The sequence below is a fragment of the Sapajus apella genome, unplaced genomic scaffold (assembly GCF_009761245.1).
Source record: "Sapajus apella isolate SASKATOON/1434 unplaced genomic scaffold, GSC_monkey_1.0 scaffold2, whole genome shotgun sequence".
NCBI classification, from domain to species: domain Eukaryota; kingdom Metazoa; phylum Chordata; class Mammalia; order Primates; family Cebidae; genus Sapajus; species Sapajus apella.
This window is the reverse complement of record NW_022436942.1, coordinates 20,045,460-20,064,783: the sequence shown is the minus strand read 5'-3', so window position 1 is coordinate 20,064,783 and position 19,324 is coordinate 20,045,460. Positions and strand designations below refer to the sequence as shown.

The 19,324-nt window shown below is 44.7% G+C and overlaps 1 protein-coding gene across 9 annotated transcripts in view; it reads left to right on the top strand.

Moving 5' to 3' along the window:
* Window positions 1–19,324, top strand: part of RBMS2 (RNA binding motif single stranded interacting protein 2) — a 148,350-nt gene that overhangs the window by 100,570 nt on the left and 28,456 nt on the right. For all 9 annotated transcript variants that reach the window (XM_032290573.1, XM_032290594.1, XM_032290614.1 and 6 more), the window contains 7 exons: window positions 5,915–5,973; window positions 6,835–6,926; window positions 8,644–8,801; window positions 16,422–16,501; window positions 16,637–16,746; window positions 17,065–17,111; window positions 17,294–17,387. In XM_032290573.1, the coding sequence (XP_032146464.1) occupies window positions 5,915–5,973; window positions 6,835–6,926; window positions 8,644–8,801; window positions 16,422–16,501; window positions 16,637–16,746; window positions 17,065–17,111; window positions 17,294–17,387 (640 nt within the window). The remainder of the gene's footprint in view (window positions 1–5,914; window positions 5,974–6,834; window positions 6,927–8,643; window positions 8,802–16,421; window positions 16,502–16,636; window positions 16,747–17,064; window positions 17,112–17,293; window positions 17,388–19,324) is intronic.

Below are 19,324 nucleotides of genomic sequence, written 5' to 3'. Positions count from 1 at the left end.
GCCAAGGCAGGCAGATCACCTGAGTTCGAGAGTTCGAGACCAGCCTGGCCAACATGGTGAAACCCCATCTCTACTAAAACTACAAAAATTAGCCAGGTGTGGTGGTGGGCACCTATAGTCCCAGGTACTCGGGAGGTTGAGGCAGAAGAATCGCTTCAACCTGGAAAGTGGAAGTTGCAGTGAGCCAAGATCATGCCACTATACTCCAGCCTGGGTGACAAAGTGAGACTCTGTCTCAAAAAATAATAATAATAAAATTAAATGGTGTAGTATTTACATATAACCTACGCACATGCTCCCATATACTTTAAAATTATCTCTACATTACTTATAATACCTAATACAATACAAATGCCATGTAAATAAATGCTACACTATATTGTTTAGGGAATGACAAGAAAAAAAGTCTGTATATGTTCAGTAAAGATGCAACCATCCTTTTTTTTTTTTTTTTTTTTTTGAGACAAATTCTTGCTCTGTCGCCAGGCACCAGGCTGGAGTGCAGTGGCGCGATCTCGACTCACTGCAACCTCCGCCTCCCAGATTCAAGCAATTCTCCTGCCTCAGCTTCCTGGGTAGCTGGGACTACAGGCACACGCCACCATGCCCAGATAATTTTTTTGTATTTATAGTAGAGACGGGGTTTCACCATGTTGGCCAAGATGGTCTCGATCTCTTGACCTCGTGATCCTCCCGCCTTGGCCTCCCAAAGTGTTAGGATTATAGACTTGAGCCACTGTGCCTGGCCGCAACCATCCTTTTTTTTAATATTTTAACTTTTATTTTGGGTTAAAGGGTGCATATGAAGGTTTGTTATATAGGTAAACTCGGGATTCAGGTATTTGGTGTATACAGATTATTTCATCACCTTGGTACTAAGCATAGCACCCAACAGTGTTTTGGGCTATTTTTTTCCTGTATATTTTCAATCCAATGGCTGGTTGAATCCACAAGTGGGACGCCCACAGATACAGAGGGACTTGTATTTTGCCGCTCTGAACAGTTGCCTTATCTTTTGCTGTGTCTGAAGGATAAGAATAGTCAAGGGCAGCATGTAGGATTGAAGGGGCCCAAAAAGGGACCGTGGAGAGGCAGGGATGAAAGAGGTGCCAGAGGAGTCCTGAGGAGGAGGAGGCTGAGAAGAGCAGGTGGGCAGAGCCCTCTGTCCGCTGTGAGCAGGGAGTTAAGCCTTTCTAGGAAGGATGTTTCTCATGCGTAGAAGGACTTCCTCCCTTTCTCCCAGTTGTCTCTCCCTGGGTTGTAGAGGAAGTAAATATTGCTGGATCCCTAAAGTCTGGTATGTGGGAAGGAGAGGCGTGGAGTCTAGGACTGGAACTCCTGGTTCTCGGAAGGGCTCCTTCAAGGAAGCAGCAGCAGTGACCCAGCTGTTGCCAGCTGCAGTGGAAATTCTGAGCTCAAAGTCTCAGCTGCTAGACCACAGCAAGCTCCACCCTGGGGCCTTGATAGGGATAACAGCCTATGTGTCCTCTGCCCTACAGTCAGACTTCTCATGAGTCCCTCCCCTTGCCTAAATTTGGGAATGAATCCAAGTATGTAGCCTGGAAGGGCTAGGATAGCCACATCCATCCTCACCCTCCTTTTAAAGTGTTCTGTTCCCAGCCTCCAGGGCATTGCTTGGCTTATTCTGTCTAATCCTTTGGATCACAGAAGTTCCACTAAAAAAGTCAGTGAGATGTCGCCAAGGAGTAAAAAGAAATCAATCATCATATGTTCTTTAGGGATGGAAGGAGAGATGGGAAAATTGCTTGTTTGGGGTATTGTTCTCATATTCAGTCCTTACCAACTATTTTCAATTAGCTCTTGTACTTCTGACTTTGTTAGTGATTTCTGTTCTGTCTCTTTAATATTTTCACCCTCCTGGAGTAGAATGTAGAGGCTTTTTTCTAGTGGAACAACTCTAATATAATCCCTGATCTGTGATTCTCTACTAAAGTTTTAGAAGTTCCATGTGACTCTGCTACCAAAGTATAATTTTCAAAAAGTTATAAAATACAACTGTCAGGCTGGGCACAGTGCCTCATGCCTGTAAGCCCAGCACTTTGGGAGGCTGAGGCTGGTGGATCACGTGAGGTCAGGAGTTCAAGAGCAGCCTGACCAACATGGCAAAACCCTGTCTCTACTATAAATACAAAATTAGCTGGGCATGGTGGTGCATGCCTGTAATCCCAGCTACTTGGGAGGCTGAGGCAGAAGAATCGCTTGAACCCGCGAGGTGGAGGTTGCAGTGAGCAGAGCCACTGCACTACAGCCTGGGCAAAAAGAGTGAAACTCTGTTTCAAAAAAAAACAAAGAAAAACACAACTGTGTCTACTAAAAATACAAAAATTAGCTGGGTGTGGTGGTGCATGCCTGTAAGCCTAGCTACTCGGGAGGCTGAGGCAAGAGAATTGCTTGAACCTGGGAGGTGGAGGTTGCAGTGAGCCAAGATCTCTCCACTGCACTCCAGCCCGGGCTACAAGAGCGAAACTCCGTTTCAAAAAAAAAAAAGAAAGAAAGAAAAACACAACTGTCATACAAATATCAAATGATGTGTCAAAAGTTTTTTTAACTCATTAATGAGGGAACCAGCAGGATGGCAAAATGAGTTCAAAAAGCATTTGAGGAACTATATATAGGAAATGAAGAAAGAATGTTAGAATAAGATTGCTACATTAGATAAAAAACTGGTTTATGTCCTACAGGATAGTAAACCCACTAACCTTTGCAATTATTTTTTCTACTGTACAGAAATCATTTGCATGTTTACTGGACAAATATCTATAACTCAGCCAAGTGCAGTGGCTCATGCCTGTAATTCCAGCACATTGGGAAGCTGAGGTGGGAGGATCACTTGAGCCCAGGAGTTCAGGACCAGCCTAGGCAACATAGTGAGACCTCTGTCTCTACAAAAAATTTAAAAATTAGCCAGATGTGGTGGCCTGTACCTGTAGTCCCAGCTACTCAGGAAGCTGAGCTTGGGAGGTTGAGGCTACGGTGGGCTATGATCATGCCACTGCACTCCAGCCTGGGCGACAGAGTGAAGCCCTGTCTGACAAAAATAAATAGATCAGGCATAGTGGCTCACACCTGTAATCTCAGCACTTTGGGAGGCTGAGGTAGGAGGATTGATTGAGTGCAGGCATTTGAGACTAGCATGGGCAACATGATGAAACCTCATCTCTCAAAAAATACAAAAAATTAGCCAAGTATAATGGCATGTGCCTATAATCCTAGCTATTCTGGAGGCTGAGGTAGGAGGATCACTGCTAAACTTGATCTCGCAGGCTGCAGTTAGCTGCTATTGAGCCACTGCACTCCAGCCTTGGTGATAGAACAAGATCCTGTCTCAGAAAAAGTGGGGAGACTTGAGCATCAGTGGATTTTGGTATCCATGCAGGGGGACGGAGGAGATCCTGGAACAAACCCCCCACAAATACTGAGGGATGAATATATGGTGAAGTTGAATCAATATTCTGCTCTGGGCTGAGTGTGGTGCCTCACACCTGTAATGCCAGCAGTTTGGGAGGCTGAAGTAGGCAGATCACTTGAGGCCAAGAATTCAAGACCAGCCTGTCCAACATGGTGAAACCCCTTCTCTACTACAAAAATTAGCTGGGCATGGTGGCATGCATCTGCAGTCCCAGCTACTTAGGAGGCTGAGGCAGGAGAATCACTTGAACCCAAGGGGCAGAGGTTGCAGTGAGCCAGATCACACCACTGCACTCCAGCCTGGGTGACAGAGTGAGACCCTGTCTCAAAAAAAAGAATAAAATAAAACCCCCAAAATCTATCAGTTTGAATATATCTTTACCAAGTCTGGGCCTTAATCAGTAGTAAATAGTCAAACAAAGAAACATCCCACTGGATAGCGAAATATTCCTTGAATGAATCTTTTGGACAGTGTTTCAGAATGACATTGAAAGGATATGCAAAGCCAGGTGCGGTGGCTCACACCTGTAATCCCAGCACTTTAGGAGGCCCAGGCGGGTGGATCACCTGAATTCAGGGGTTTGAGACCAGCCTGGCCAACATGGTGAAACCTCGTCTCTACTAAAAATGTAAAAATTAGCTGGGCGTGATGGCAAGCGCCTGTAATCCCCGCTACTCGGGAGACTAAAGCAGAAGAATCGCTTGAACCTGGAAGACAGAGGTTGCAGTGAGCTAAGATCGTGCCATTACACTCCAGCCTGGGTGACAGAGCAAAACCCCATCTCCAAAAAAAAAAAAAGAAGAAGAAGAAAGGATATGTGGCACTTTTGCCTGATCACCAAAATTTATATGATTTTTTTTTTTTTTATGAGATGATTTTCTTAGAGCTAGGCATGGTGGCTCTCAGCCGTAATCCCAGCACTTTTGGAGGCCAAGGCAGAAGGATTGCTTAAAGACAGGAGTTCAAGACCGGCCTGGGCAGCATAGTAAGATCCTGTCTCTACAAATAATTTAAAAAATTAGCCAGACGTTGTGGTTCACACCTGTGGTCCCAGCTATTCAGGAGACCGAAGCAGGAGAATTGCTTGAGCCTAGGAGTTTGAGGCTTCAGTGAGCCATGTTCACACTACTGCACTCCAGCCTGGGCAACAGAGCCAGACCCTGACACACAAACACACACACACACACACACACAGTGATTTAATACTATAGTTCCCACTCCCCTTCCTAACACCCTCAAATCTTGACAATGAGAAATAGAAGTCTCAGAATATGGTAAGACAGAGAGAGAGATTAAAGTTGAGGTTCCTTGGATATAATAATAATCATAGTAATTAAGATTTTTAAGTGCTTACCATGTGGTAGACATTAATGATTTATATTTATTAATTCATTTCACATTCCTAACAATCCTATCTCCATTTTATGGATGATGAGGCTGAGATGCCAAAAGGTTAAATGACTTGTTCAAGATCACAGATAGCTAAAAAGTGGCTTTGAACCAAAGCAATTTGGCTCATGTTGACCTTCAATTAAAGGGGTCAGTGGAGGGGTGATGGGAATAGGATATCAGAGAAGAAAAATGTCTATAGTTTTTTCATAGGATCAGTGGTGTTTTCCATAAGAAGATAAGTAACGTCAAAGATTGTTTTTAGTCCTCAGGGAATTCCAGCCGGAGCTCTGCCTCTACACACTCTGTTGTGTGGACATTGCCCAGCTTCTTTCCCCAGAAGACAGTCACCTCTTTCCAACTAGTGTGTGAGTCTTGGGAAAGAAGAGAGAAATGTGTTGGTATTATAAGGACTGCAGTTACCTTGTTTCTTTTAGGCACCTTTAGGGAGGATGAATTTATATTAAGTGTGGCATTTTTAACCCATTTCTTTTTTTTTTTTTTCTTTTTTCTTTCTTTTTTTTTTTTTTTTGAGACGGAGTTTCACTCATGTTACCCAGGCTGGAGTGCAATGGCGCGATCTCGGCTCACCGCAACCTCCGCCTCCTGGGTTCAGGCAATTCTCCTGCCTCAGCCTCCTGAGGAGCTGGGATTACAGGCACGTGCCACCATGCCCAACTAATTTTTTGTATTTTTAGTAGAGACGGGGTTTCACCATGTTGACTAGGATGGTCTCGATCTCTTGACCTCGTGATTCACCCGCCTCGGTCTCCCAAAGTGCTGGGATTACAGGCTTGAGCCACCGCGCCCGGCCCGCAGCTCATTTTTGTATTTTTAGTAGAGATGAGGTTTCATCATGTTGGCCAGGTTGGCCTCAAAACTCCTGACCTCAAGTGATCCACCAGCCTCAGCCTCCCAAAGTGCTGGGATTACAGGCGTGAGCCACCATGCCCCATTTCTTTTTTATTTTCATTAAGGTTTGAGTAGGAAAAATTGGAGCATGGAAAGGGCATGGATCTGTCGAGATGTCTGAATCTCTGTCCTATGCTTAGTCTCTGCCCCCAGATTATTACTTTGCATTTTCCTCTCCCTTAGATATGGCAAGATTGTTTCCACTAAGGCCATACTGGACAAGACCACAAACAAATGCAAAGGTGAGAGAACAACTGTCCGTGGTGACGGAGAGCACCAGTAAGTGAGGCCATCCCTTGCCACCGCCCTTTACCGCTGAGTCCTGAGTCTACAGTGTCAGCAAAGAGTACCTGAAATTTTTAGGCTTAAAAGATTAGGAGATATTTAGATTCTTTGGTGACCAGATAGCTGGAGCTGAAAATGCTGTTTAGGGGACCCAAGGCCAGATGACTGTACAAAACACCTTTAAGTCTACTGGGCTTATTTTGGCCCTTGTATTTCCCTGGATGGTGCAGTAGAAGTGGGTAAGTGAGATTTTTTTCTGCTTAGCAAAGCCATGTAAATGCATTTTATTGGGAGTATCTTGGTGGGTATTATTTTCTGAGGGTGAATAGTTTTATTGGGGTTTTGAGCAGTTCTAGATAGAGCTGGAAGAGTAGAAGGAAGAAAAAGGGCTATAGGTTGGGGTGGTGAGGGCCTTCTTCCAGCAGGTGGCTGGTGGTCTGCTCTGGAGAGGCTGCATTCCCTACATTCCTAGCATTTCTGGGATATATCAAGAAAAGAGGGGGGGATTTTTTAGAGGTATAGGGGAGCTTTGGGTTATTAGAAGAGCCTAGCTCTTGAAACCTCAAATTTCTTAAGAGGGAGGGAGAAAGGCAGGGACACCACAGTAGCTCATTGCCTTGGCATTCTTAGCCACAAAGTAGATCACACGTCACGGTTTGAGAAGCAGGTAGATAACTACCTGAAATCTCTCAATAGCTCTTTCTCCCTCCCGCTTCTGTTACATGGATGATAACTCTTCCTCTGTCTCCTGAACAACCTGGACCTCCCTATGTCCCTTACACCTCCCACCTCCCAGTGATGCTGTTTCTCTGTCCCAGGCTATGGCTTTGTAGATTTTGACAGCCCTTCAGCAGCACAGAAAGCTGTAACAGCACTGAAGGCCAGCGGTGTACAGGCACAGATGGCAAAGGTAAGGGTATTCCCCCATGTCTGTTCCTCCAAGGGGTTTATGGTTAGCACCAAAGTTCCAGTTCTAAGGTTTCCAGAGGGCTTAGGAACCATGAAATTGAGTGGGAAAGTGCTATCCACAGTGCTTTCTAGACAGTCCATGAGTACTCCTGGCTGCTGGAGGAAGATGTATTCAAAGTCTATGGCAAGTAGCTCTGTCAACTCTGTTCCTCTCACCAAGTTACTGGCAGCAAGAAAGAGGGTAAGGTGGCCTCTTCCAGTACTCCTGCTGCTTCCCTATTTTCCCTGTATTATTCACCCTGGCCCCACTTCCCTACCAGACAGCTTGTGGTGGTTTTGCAACATTCTCTGAACAAGTCAATTGTGCAACTCAGAAGTTCAGAACAATGCTCTCCACCTCCCAGTGTTGTTCCCCATAGGGGCCAGGGTAGTGGGCTGGGGAGGCAGGAGGGAAGCCACATCAAGGGAGGAAACTGTCCCTTCTCCTCAGATCTCTCTGAAACTGTTGTCTTCACCTGGCTACCAGAAATCTAAAAGCTTTTTTCTCTCACTTCTTCTGTTAGGTGGGATTGTCCCCTTGCCTTTCTGAAGCTGTACTATACATGGAGCTTGTGAGGCAAGCCTGCCAGCCACCTTTTCTGTAATGGTTAAAGAAAAAGGAAACGAAAGGAAAAGGCAGATGGGGATTAAGGTTGCTGGTGACCACTGTTTATGGCAGAGTGACTGCTTAAATTCTTAAAAATACAGCTGTTGGATGATACTGCCATTTTGCACATTCAGTCCTCTGGAAGGGCTCTCCTACCTCTTCCAGGAGCAAAACCCTCTGACAAAAGCTCAAAGATTTAGGAGCCTTCAGGGTTCCTAGGAGACTGTAGCTTTCAGGGCTCCATGGTGACCCAGTGAACTCCACATCTGCCTCTTTCCCTGTCCCTCTCCCCTCTTCCTGCTCTTCCTCCATCAGGGAGTGAACAGGCATTCCTACTTAGAGGATTCTGCGTGGCCGGAAGAGAAGGGGGAGGGGCTGCTCAAAACAAGCCAGCCAAGGAGCAAGGCAGCGCAGGGGAACCCAGCCTCAGGACGGCTGCTGGGGGAGAGCGGGAATGCTGCTCTGCCTGTTTCTTTCTTTCTTTCTTTCTTTCTTCTTTTTTTTAATAAACTGTATCAGCTACACAGCCTGTTTCTTAAAGAGACAGCCGGCCGGGCGAAATGGCTCATGCCTGTAATTTCAGCACTTTGGGAGGCCGGTCGAATCACAAGGTCAAGAAATTGAAACCATCCTAGCCAACATGGTGAGACCCGGCTCTACTAAAAATACAAAAATTAGCCAGGCCTGGTGGCACACGTCTGTAGTCCCAGCTACTCAGGAGGCTAAGGCAGGAGAATCGCTTGAACCCGGGAGGCAGAGGTTGCAGTAAGCCGAGATTGCGTCATTGCACTCCAGTCTGGCAACAGAGCAAGACTCTGTCTCCAAAAAAAAAAAAGAGCCAAACACCATTCATGACTTGTATGATGAGCTTGTATAGTACTAGAAATATAAAATCTGCGCTTTTCCCTCCTGGAACTCAATAACCCGTTGTAGTGGGACTGGGTGTTAACGGATAGGATAATCTTTGTTTATGTGGGACCCTTCCTCTAGTCTCTTTTCTGAAATGTCATTTTGTGAGGAGGGCTGAGGGTGGGAGAGGGATAGCCTCATTTTCTCACTGTTATTTCCATAGCAACAGGAACAGGACCCCACAAATTTATACATCTCAAACCTCCCACTGTCAATGGATGAGCAGGAACTGGAGGGGATGCTGAAGCCCTTTGGCCAGGTTATCTCCACCCGTATCCTTCGAGACACCAGTGGGACCAGCAGAGGGGTTGGCTTTGCAAGGTGAGGAAGGCAGGAGTGGGGAAATGATGAGGTTAATAACGAATGTCACTTAGGGGTCACCAAAACACAAAATCTGTGCCTCTTCCCACACAAGGTCAAAATACTTGACTGTTAGTCAAAAATACTTGACGATAAGTCCAGAGTTCATTTGAGGCCGGGCGCGGTGGCTCACGCCTATAATCCCAACACTTTGGTAGGCCAAGGCAGGCACATCACCTAAGGTCAGGAGTTTGACACCAGCCTGGCCAATATGGTAAAACCCCATCTCTACTAAAAATACAAAAATTAGCCAGGTGTGATGGTGGGCGTCTGTAATCCCAATTACTTGGGAGGCTGAGGCAGGAGAATTGCCTGAACCTGGGAGGCGGAGGTTGCAGTGAGCCAAGATCACACCACTGCACTCCAGTCTGGGCAAAAAAAGAAGGCTTTTTACCATATTGGCCAAGAAAAAAAAAAAAGCTCATTTTATTATAGGTTACAACACTCAAAAACCCATTAGCCCTACCTAAATATTTTTTTTAATAAAGATGCGGTCGGGCCAGGCATGGTGGCTCACGCCTGTAATCCCAGCACTTTGGGAGGCTGAGGCAGGTGGATCACGAGGTCAAGAGATCGAGACCATCCTAGTCAACATGGTGAAACCCCGTCTCTACTAAAAATACAAAAAAAATTAGCTGGGCATGGTGGCGCGTGCCTGTAATCCCAGCTACTCAGGAGGCTGAGGCAGGAGAATTGCCTGAACCCAGGAGGCGGAGGTTGCGGTGAGCCGAGATCGCGCCATTGCACTCCAGCCTGGGTAACAAGAGCGAAACTCCGTCTCAAAAAAATAAATAAATAAAATAAAGATGTGATCTTGCTGTGTTGTCCAGGCTTCTCTTGAACATCTGGGCTAACGTGATCCTCCTGCCTCAGCCACCTAAGCAGCTGGGATTACAAGCATGAGCCACCACACTCAGCTAAGCTCCCAAATCATTATTCTTTCCCTACTTCCCGCTACTCTAGGCTTTGTTCCTTTGTTCCTTTGATCCAGACCCAGGCAGAGTAAAAAATTCTGTATATTCTTATAGTTTACTGAGTATTTCTCATCTTGTTATCTCATTGAATCTTTCCAATAGCCCTATGAGATGAATATTCTCCATCTTACGGATGAGGAAAGTAAACTTCTCAGTATTAAGTGATTTGCCCAGGGTCTCACAGGAGTGGGTGTTAGAGCAGAGCCCTGATCCTTCTGGCTTTGAGATCAGTAGGATGAAGAAGTTTTGATCTTCCTTTTCAGATCTATTGGGAGACCTCTATTCTAGAACAATTCTGTGCCTGGGATAACAGATCTTTGTGAGCCTTGGTTCACTCACTGAAGTGGAGATTGATTCAGATGAGTAATTTCCCCAAAGTATTCCCTTTACCTGCAGTTTTCCAGGGTGCCCTTCTTTGGGCTCTGGTATCTGCCCTCATTGTCATAAGGCATCGGCCTCCCTTAGCCCACTTAAGAAATGGCTCTGATTTGAAAGGAGATTCTTTTGCCTTTTTTTTTTTTTTAGTTTGAAAATGACTGGACTAAGTGAGCTAAGCACCCCTTTTTGCTTTAGAATATCTTGTCTAGTCCATGAACACTCCCTTACTCTGAGTGTTTCAGACCTTGGGAACAAGAAGTCATTCCTCTTGACCGAGCACGGTGGCTCACACCTGTAATCCCACCCACTTTGGGAGGCAGAGGTGGGTGGATCACCTGAGGTCAGGAGTTTGAGACCAGCCTGGCCAACCTGGTGAAACCCTGTCTCTCCTAAAAATACAAAAATTAACTGGGCATGGTGCTAGGCATAGTGGTGGGCACTTGTAATCCCAGCTACTCTGGAGGCTGAGGCAGGAGAATCACTTATCACTTGAACCTGGAAGGCAGAGGTTGCAGTGAGCCGGGATCAAGCATTGAACTCTAGTCTGGGCAACAGAGTGAGACCCACCTCTCAAAAAAAAAAAAAAAAAAAAGAAAGAAAGAAAAAGAAAGAGTTCCTCTTCCCCAGCTGACTCAATCTTAGTAGCACCACCTGCTGGCAATCCCGGGTTTAACTAAAGGAGAGTTCCTAGCAGAGGTTCTCAACATTTCTCCGTTTGTGCCACCCTTAGTTATCATAATAGTTTTTTACCCTAGACCAAAAGAAGTACCTAACAGTTCAATTTATTAAGTAACTGAATGGTCCACACAACTTTTTTAAAAAATTTCCTGACAGCAATAACTTCATGGTCCACACAACTTAATAAGTGTTTATGCTTTAACAACTTTGTGGCTGCTTGAAAAAATAATATACAAACATTGAAAGAGAGAACGTCTTTATTTCATTCTAACTATACTTACTAATGGAATATGTGCCTGTTGGAATTGCACAACTTCTCAAAATCTGGTATCAGAATGGACACTTACACCTTCATTTCCTGGTACATCCTGTTTTTTCTTATGGTATTTGCTTTTGTCATAGCAACTATTTAAACCCATCTTTGCAAAAATATGTTATCAAAAAGATTGTAGGGGGAACTAATGTTGAAACAGTGAAAACTTTGAGTTAGTAGTGCACACAGTCTCCAACAGATACTGCTATTTTTCTTCAAAGAGTTAAAATATCCCTCACCGTGCCTCTCTGAGTTCACTACAGTGACCCACGGTGCCTGAGAGCACAGCTCAGGAACTGTGGCTTTAGAGACTTTTATAAAACTATGAAATCTCTTGTATGTTTCTATGTTCATATCTATAAGTTTTCTTCATATGTTTAGATTCATCCAAACTATGATTTCCAGCAAATTATAAATGTTGACATTTAAGATAAAACAATTACCTCATTTAAAAATGTATTCAAACAAGATCTAAATATCATAGCAATCTGATACACAAATCATTCATTTAAAAAATACTGGACTTGGCCAGGCGCGGTGGCTCACGCCTGTAATCCTAGCACTTTGGGAGGCTGAGGTGGGTGGAGAACCTGAGGTCAGGAGTTCAAGACCAGCCTGGCCATCATGGTGAAACCCCCATCTTTATAAAAAAATTTAAAAAAAAATACTGGACTTTGGGAGGCCAAGACGGGTGGATCACTTGAGCTCAGGAGTTCAAGACCAGCTTGGACTATGAGGTGAAACCCCATCTCTACAAAAAAAATATCAAAAAAAAAAAGCTGGGCTAATTTCTAATCTTGTGGCTAAAATAGATATAAACTTATTATTTTTTTAAATTAGCTGGGCATAGTGGCATGTGCCTATAGTCCCAGCTACCTGGGAGGCTAAGGTGGGAGGATCACCTGATCCCAGGACATCAGGGCTGCAATGAACCGTGATCATACCATTGCACTCTGGCCTGGGCTACAGAGTGAGACCCTGTCTCAATACATACATACATACATACATACATACATACAGGAGTATGGGTAGAGCTGGAGGCAGATGGGATGGGTCTTGCCCTGGGGGTGGAGCTGTGGACCCACAGGATTCCCAGCCACTTTCTATTCCCCCTTACCTTTACCCCTACACCAAAAAAAAAAAAAAAAACCCCAGGCCTTTTTTTTTTTTTTTTTTTTTTTAATACGGTAATTCCCCCTTATTTATGGTTTCACTTTCTGTGGTTTCAGTTACCCATAGTCAACTGAAAAATATTAAATGGAAAAATCTGGAAATAGTTCATAAGTTTTTAAATCATATACCATTCTGAGTAGCATGATTAAATTTCAGGCCGGGCAAGGTGACTCATACCTGTAATCCCAGCACTTTGGGAGCTGGAGGTGAGCGGATCCCTTAAGGCCAGGAGTTCAAGACCAGCCTGGTCAACATGGTAAAACCCCATATCTACTAAAAATAGAAAAAATAGCCAGGCATGGTGGTGTGCACATGTAGTCCCAGCTACTCAGGAGGCTGAGGCAGTAGAATCACTTGAATTCTGGAGGTGGAGGTTGCAGTGAGCCGATATCATACCACTGCACTCTAGCATGGGCAACACGGTGAGACTCTGTCTCAAAAAGAAATTTCATGTTGTCCAGCTCCATCCCACCCTTTGTCCAACGTATCCACACTGCAGATGCTACCCTCCCATTAGTCACTTAGTAGCTATTGTGGCCATCAGATGAGAAAACATAGTATATCTAGGGTTTGACACTATCCATGGTTTCAGGCATCCACTAGGGGCCTTGGAATGCATCTCCTGAGGATAAGGAGGGACTACTGTAGTCATAAATCTCGTATCATTCTTATAACATTCCTTGTTTTCTTCTTGATCTTGTGTTTCTATTCCATTTCTCTATAGAATTGTATTCTAGTGTAAAATATTTTTATAATTAAAAGTCGTTATGGATCATCTTGTCATACTTCTCTGCAACAAAAATATGTATATAAATAAAAATTTTGGCTGGATGTGGTGGCTCATGCCTGTGTAATCCCAGCACTTTGGGAGGCTGAGGCAGGTGGATCACTTGAGGTCAGGCATTCGAGACCAGCCTGGCCAACATGGTAAAACCCCATCTCTACTAAAAATATGAAAGTTAGCTGGGTGTGTTGGTGGGCACCTGTAATCCTAGCTACGTACTTGGGAGGCTGAGGCAGGAGAATCACTTGAACCTTGGAGGTGGAGGTTGCAGTGAGCTAAGATCACACCACTGCACTCCAGCCTGGACAACAAAATGAGAGTCCAAAAAAAATTTTTTTTAAAGTTATTTTAAAATGTTCGTACAAGGATGGGCACAGTGGCTCATGCCTGTAATCCCAGCACTTTGGGAGGCTGAGGTGGGTAGATCACCTGAGGTTAGGAGTTCAAGACCAGCCTGGCTAACATGGTGAAACCCTGTCTCTACTAAAAATACAAAAATTTTATATAAATAAAAATTTTGACTGGGTGTGGTGGCTCATGCCTGTGTAATCCCAGCACTTTGGGAGGCTGAGGTGGGCAAATCACTTGAGGCCAGGAGTTTGAGACCAGCCTGGCCAACATGATGAAACCCTGTCTCTACTAAAAATACAGAAATTAGCCGGGCATGGTGGCACATGCTGGTAATCCAAACTACTCAGGAGGCTGAGACAGGAAAATCACTTGAACCCGGGAGGATAAGGTTGCAGTGAACCCAGATCACGCCACTGCACTCCAGCCTGGGTGACAGAGCACAACTCCGTCTAAAAAAAAATTCCTTTTGAATTATATGGCAAGAACCAAAGTGTTCTGTCATCAAAATTGATTTTTTAATGTGTGAATTGACACCTTGCTAAAGTCCCCCAACTTTGTTGATTCTAAAGAATTGGAAACCATTTGAGAGGAGCTATTGTAAGAAGGGACTTCAGCTTTGATCATTAGCCATCAGGAGCTCTCCCTCAGGCACATCAGATTTAGCCGTTTTAGAGAAAGTTGAGGTTCTGAAATGCTCCATGGGCTGCTCACCCTTTGGAAAGACTATTATAAGGCGTAGAAATACCCGACAGAAGCCCACTGCTCTAGGATAGCTAATGTGTGGTTTTCTCTAAAAGGCTCAATTTGAGGACTTTTTAAAGTTACCTCTTTTATAGGAATGGTTCATATTTCTGGTGGTCATTGGCACAGCAAATGTGAGTCTTACTTTAAATATGGAAATAGGTGAAGATACTGTTCCTTGTTCTATATAGTCCCTTATAATTTTTAGAGCACGTTTATATAAATTATCTCCTTTGATCTATACAACACTGTATGGTAGAGTAGATAGATGTTATCTCTAAAGCATAAATAAGGAGTGGATCAGAGGGTTTTTTTGTTTCCGGTTGTTTGTTTTTGAGACAAAGTCTCGCTCTGTCACCCAGGCTGGAGTGCAGTGGCACAGTCTCAGCTCACTGCAACCTCCACCTCTTGGGTTCAAGCGATTCTGCTGCCTCAGCCTCCCGAGTAGCTGGGATTATAGGCTCCCGCCATCATGCCCAGCTAATTTTGGTCAGGCTGGTCTCAAATTTTTGACCTTGCGATCCACCTGTCTTGGCCTCCCAACGTGCTGGGATTACAGGCATGAGCCGCCGCACCTGGCTGTTTTTGTTTTTTGGTTTTTTTTGAGACTGAGTCTCGCTCTGTCACCCACGCTGGAGTGCAGTGGCCCGATCTTGGCTCACTGCAACCTCTGCCTCTTGGGTTCAAGCGATTCTCTTACCTCTACCTCCCAAGTAGCTGGGACTACAGGCATGCACCACCAAACCCAGGTAATTTTTGTATTTTTAGTAAAGACAGGGTTTCACCATGTTGGCCAGGCTGGTCTCAAACTCCTGACCTCAAGTGATCCACCCGCCCCAGCCTCCCAAAGTGCTGAGTTTATAGATGTGAGCCACCTCACCTGGCCGGTCAGAGGGTTTTTGTGAGTGTTCTAACACAGAGCTCTGGGTGCTGGAATCTCAGTCTTCTGATTACTTATTCCTCGCTCTCTGACAAGAAACTAAGTCAGTAGATTCCAACATTCCTTTTTCTATCACTATGGGCCATGAACTCTTTCTTACTGCTTTTTCCTTCCACAGATTGGTGAAATCTTAATGATATTATCAGTAGCTAATTAGACCTTGACCTTAATTACAACAAGAAGCAAAAAATTAAATATTGGCAAATTCTTAGCTTGTACAATTTTATCAAATTAAATAAATAATTTCTATTCAGAATTTTTTAATAAAAAATAATGGTGGCCAGGTGCGGTGGCTCATGCCTGTAATCCCAAGGAACAACTTCTATTGAGAATTTTTTAATAACAGTATCCAGGCACAGTGGCTCATGCCTGTAATCCCAGCACTTTGGGAGGCCAAGGCAGGTGGATCATGAGGTCAAAAGTTCAAAACCAGCCTGACCAACATGGTGAAACCCCGTCTCTACTAAAAATACAAAAATGAGGCAGGTGTGGTGGCACACACCCATAATTGCAGCTACTCGGGAGGCTGAGGCAGGAGAATCATTTGAACCCAGGAGGTGGAGGTTGCAGTGAGCCGAGATCATGCCACTGCACTCCAGCCTGGGCGACAGAGCGAGACTCCATCTCAAAAATAATAATAATGGTAACAGCCTCTATTTCTTCTATTCTTATTTATGTGCCAGACACAATAGAGGGCCCATGTTAATAGTCTGGCTGGATGCAGTGGCTCACGCCTATAATCCTAGCACTTTGGGAGGCTGAGGCGGGCAGATCACAAGGTCAGGAGTTCGAGACCAGCCTGGCCAATATGGTGAAACTCTGTGTCTACTAAAAAATACAAAAATTAGCTGGATGTGGTAGTGTGCACCTGTAGTCCCAGCTACTCAGGAAGCTGAGAAGAATTGCTTGAACCTGGGAGGCAGAGGTTGCAGTGAGCCTAGATTGAGCCACTGCACTCCAGCCTAGGCAACAGAGCAAGACTCCATCTCAAAAAAAAAAAAAAAAAAAAAGGTCTGAAGACTGCCATTATTCCTATGAGGATCCCATACAAGGACCAATTGAAAGGACCCCAATTACAAGTTGGGGTTACCTCTTCAAGAACCTTGAATTTGTGTGGCAGACACTCTGTGTTTCTGTAGTCACAATATTTGGAGCATTTGTGGGGCTGGGAACTTAGAGCTTTCTCTTTGAAAGTGTGGAAAGCACAGATCCTAGAGAAGCTAGAGCCTAACCCTCTTATGCTCCTTAGGATGGAGTCCACAGAGAAGTGTGAAGCCATCATCACCCACTTTAATGGAAAATATATTAAGACACCCCCTGGAGTACCAGGTGAGGCATGTGGGGCTCAGACTGAGAGGGCCACAGGATGTTACTTCCAGTGAAGATTCTGGAGCAGCTTTGCATGAGTGTGCCTGGGCCACATGAGGTGGGACTCAGCTGAGCATCTGCTTTCTCTCTTGGCAGCCCCACCTGATCCCTTGCTTTGCAAATTTGCTGATGGCGGGCCAAAGAAACGACAGAACCAAGGAAAATTTGTGCAAAATGGACGGGCCTGGCCAAGGAACGGAGACATGGTAAGAGGACCTCTGAGGAGACAAGAGTACTAAGGACATTCAAGTGGAATGGGAATGATCATGGCATGATTTCTGTGAGCCGAGGTTGAAAGCTTGAGAGCTACAGCAGGTAACCGAGAGGTGCTGGCTGTTGACATACTGCCAGTGTGTTCTTGAGTGGGGCTTTGCAGCCTGAACAATCAGAAAAACCCTGAACAGCTGTAGTGGGACTTGTCCAGGCTTTAATTCGTTAAACTAAATACATTCCCAGCCTTGGACGTTCTGGGCCTGTTCTCACACAAGGACTCACAATGTGAACACTGTCTTCTTTCTTTATAGGGTAGCATGGCCTTGACCTATGACCCCACCACATCTCTTCAGAATGGGTAAGGGTGTTTTATATAACCAGGCCACCTGAAAATGATAATAGCCTATATCCAGACACTCAAATGTTTCATCTTGATTGTCTCTATTTGAAAGTCAAGGAAGAGTTGGCTGTGCCTATCCGTCGGGGCTCTTCCCTTGTGGTTTCCTGTGACTCAGTACTGATTGAGGTTCCTTCCCACAGGTTTTACCCAGCCCCTTATAACATCACCCCCAACAGGATGCTTGCTCAGTCTGCACTCTCCCCATACCTTTCCTCTCCCGTGTCTTCGTATCAGGTATGTTCGTGCCTGAAAAAGGGTGCGGTGGTTTTCCCTACTATTGTGCTTTAAGTAATATAAGGCTAGGAACTTCTTATTTTTTGTTTTTTCTTTTAATCATATTTCACACAATTTTACATAACAGTGTAAAAGATGATCTGTGTGTGTGCAGTGATATATATAGTATGTAGTTTCCCCCCCAGTATGTAGTTTTAATGGTGTCCTCTTACTCCCCTTCCACCACCCCCACAAGTAAACTCATGTTAATGTCCTACTGTGTAGCATTGGTCATATTTTTTCATGTGAATATACACATTTGTATAGCATTTGGGAAGTTATTTATTTTACAAAAGTTGGACCATATTAAATATATTTTTACATTCACTCATCTCACTTAACAGTATCGTACACCAGTGATTCTCAAAGTGTGGTCCTAGACCAGCAGTGTCAGCATCATCTGCGAATTTTTAAAAACAGAAATTTTGGACCCCCCTCCAAATCTACTGAATTACAAACTCTGAGTATGGGGCCCAGCGATCTGAGTTTTTGTTTTGTTTTGTTTTTTTGCGACAGAGTGAGACTCTATTGCCCAGGCTGGAGTGCAGTGGCAAGAACTCAGCTCACTGCAACCTCTACCTCCCAGCTTCAAGTGATTCTCCTGCCTCAGCCTCCCAAGTAGCTGAGATTACAGGCGTATACCAACATGCCGGGTAATTTTTGTATTTTTAGTAGAGACAGGGTTTCACCATGTTGGCCAGGCTGGTCTTGAACTCCTGACCTCATGATCTGCCCACCTCAACCTCCCAAATTGCTGGGATTACAGGCATGAGCTACTGTGCCCAGCCCTGTTTGATTTTTATTTATTTATTTATTTATTTTTTGAGATGGAGTCTCGCTCTTGTTGCCCAGCCTGGAATGCAGTGGCACAATGTTAGCTCACTGCAACTTCTGCTTCCTGGGTTCAAGTGATTCTCCTGTCTCAGCCTCTGAAATAGCTGGGATTACTGGCATATGCCACCACACCCAGCTAATTTTTGTATTTTTAGTAGAGATGAGGTTTCACCATGTTGGTTGGGCTGATCCCAAACTCCTGACCTCAGGTGATCTGCCCACCTCGACCTCCCAAAGTGCTGCACCACGCCCGCCATGATCTGGGTTTTAATAAGCCCTCCAGGTGATTCTGTTGCAGCTAACATTATCTCTGCTCTAATTTTATCTTTTTTAATGGTTACATTATAATTCATGCTGCAGATGTGCCAGAATTCTTTAGCTATACCCAATGAGAGCGTTCACTTAGATTCATTTTTTTGCTGCTATCAATAATGCTCCACTAAACACTGTTGTGCTATATTTTTACATAAGACTGCTTCTATTTCTGGGGGCTAGAGTCTCAGGAGTTGGATTGCTAGGTTGAATGGTGTACGGATGTTCAGCTTGATAGACATTGCCAGATTGCTTTCCACAAAGGCTGTGTTACCTCACATTTCTACCAGCCTTGTGTGAAAGTACCCATTTCCCTCCAGACATAGGTGTTACTGCTCTTTTTAAATTGTTCCTGTCCTCGTGATCCACCCGTCTCAGCCTCCCAAAGTGCTGGGATTACAGGTGTGCAAGGTGAAGAGATCAAGACCATCCTGGTCAACACGGTGAAACCCTGTCTCTACTAAAAGTACAAAAATGAGTTGGGCGTGATGGCACATGCCTGTAGTCCCAGCTACTCAGGAAGCTGAGGCAGGAGAATTGCTTGAACCTGGGAGGTTGGAGGGAGGCAGAGGTTGCCGTAAGCCGAGATCACACCACTGCACTCCAGCCTGGTGACAGAGCGAGACTCCATCTCAAAAAACAAACACAAATTAGCTGGGCATAGTGACAAGCACCTATAATCCCAACTACTACGGAGGCTGAGGCAGGAGAATCGCTTGAACCCAGAAGGTGGAGGTTGCAGTGAGCCATGA